Here is a 1851-nt window from a genome sequence, read left to right as displayed (position 1 = left end):
GAGATTCTAGGTAAGATCTGAGATTAAGGGTGGTGTGAGGTTCTATAGTGTGCCATTTTTTCTCTACAATATTAAGCGCCTTGTTAATGGGGTTTTTGGTGTAGAGGCTTTCTGCATGAAGTGAAGTTAAATTAAAGTTGTCTAGGATATGGAAAGATAATAAAAAATCTCTAATTTCAAAAGAATTTTGGATGTCATAGATATTATCATAGCAGAGAATTTGAAGAGATGGTAAAAGGAATTTACTAAGATTTGAAGAGGTGTGATAATATTCGAAATGAAGGGGTTTTCCAGGTTTGTGGATTTTAGGTAGACCGTTCACTACCGAGAAGGTAGGGAGTTATAGGATATGAGGCTGTAGTAAGTGTGACGGGTAATCTGTTTAGTCTCATGAAGGCTTTATGGACTATTTTAACATTGGTTAACAATAAGTAGTTTTATTTTACTATTTTTAAACCTTATTGACCACCACCCGGACTATCTAATTACAATCTACTTCAGATGGTCAACCTTCTTCCTGCAATAAATAAATATTATTCAAATGATATAAAACTGATTAATATTTATTATGAATTCAAATTATTGCTACAATATTAATATTGATATTTGGGTATTACAAAGTGCTCCATTAAATATGTTTCCAGTTAAGAGTCATGAGATAGATATTCTAATGGGTAGAGAGCCTGTTGAATAAACTCTTTTAAAATTCTAGCCTTGCAGAAACTGAGTGGACTCTGTCATGATGCTAACCCTACTTCTGAGTACATTTACTCCTTAAAAGGGAGGTTGGAGGGCATTGCCGATCACACTGTCTTGCAAGTATACACTTTGTGCATCAACATCTTGTGTGTTCTCTGCTATCCAGTCTAAGTATTTGTTTACTGCTGTATATACACCAGGGGATTGTTTGGCAGCACATCTCCTCCCCCAAGATACTACTCCGATTACTGTCCATCTACCATCCTGTCTCTGTTGCATTAGAGGTCCTCCTGAATCACCCTGAAAAAAAATATTTATGATGTATATATGTAATATTTATTAAAATAAAACATACAAAAATTCTCCATCAACTTATAAAGGGGACATACTCCTCTACCTTTTTTAAATATGAACATCAATGACTTTTCCAAAAAATATGAAATAGGTAATTTAAATAAAATCATATGTACTATTTTATTTTCCATTCCACTCTCCATCCCTTGTGAGGACACCAATCTGCACCTGTGATTCCTTCACTTGTGGAACTTATACACCAGTCAGTTAGTCCATCTTATGAGGGCTGCCTGTAGCTCAGGGAGTTGCGCTTGGGAACTGCAGCGGCACCAGTTCCGAATCAGGCCTGGGGGATCAAATTTTATTTCTTTGTTGGTCCCAAGAAATGAAAACTTGTCCCCCCATCATGGTGTAGAATAGGGTGGTACCCTGTAGATAACCCTCCACCCCCATTTTTCATATACTTCATTATCATTATCTTACATTCTTAATGATTTTGATTTTTCATTATTTACATATCCAAGTTGGATTTTTCATTATTTTCATCTTGCTTACTGTTACGGCGGATAAGGGTTCAAAAAGGAACCTTTACTAAACCAACCGTGAATGGTAATTAAAATAAAAGAACTGTAGAGTCGAATTTTGTAAGATTGTATTGTGAGTACTTTTACGTAACAAAGTAAAAACTTTTGAAAAAGAAAGAAAGAAAATATATATACATTAAATAAAAAAGGCACTTAATAATTCTTCTAATATTTTTTTTTAATTACTTATTTAATGTAATTTACAACTGTACAAAATAATACAATAGGTAAATATGTAGTATGTTTCATATACACTTGAAAATCTTGGGAAGGA

General features: G+C 33.7%; 1 protein-coding gene across 1 annotated transcript in view; it reads right to left on the bottom strand.

Moving 5' to 3' along the window:
• Nucleotides 1–547: 547 nt before the first annotated feature.
• The window catches only part of LOC106682154 (venom protease), a 19470-nt gene continuing 18166 nt past the window's right edge, over nucleotides 548–1851 (bottom strand). The window contains exon 7 of the mRNA XM_014422856.2: nucleotides 548–999. Coding sequence (XP_014278342.1) covers nucleotides 775–999 — 225 coding nt within the window. The 3' untranslated portion in view covers nucleotides 548–774. The remainder of the gene's footprint in view (nucleotides 1000–1851) is intronic.

The sequence above is a fragment of the Halyomorpha halys genome, unplaced genomic scaffold (assembly GCF_000696795.3).
Source record: "Halyomorpha halys isolate HHAL.00 unplaced genomic scaffold, Hhal_1.1 Scaffold391.1, whole genome shotgun sequence".
In the NCBI taxonomy this organism is placed as follows: domain Eukaryota; kingdom Metazoa; phylum Arthropoda; class Insecta; order Hemiptera; family Pentatomidae; genus Halyomorpha; species Halyomorpha halys.
The sequence above is the reverse complement of the archived record's forward strand: the minus strand, read 5'-3'. Positions and strand labels throughout refer to the sequence as shown.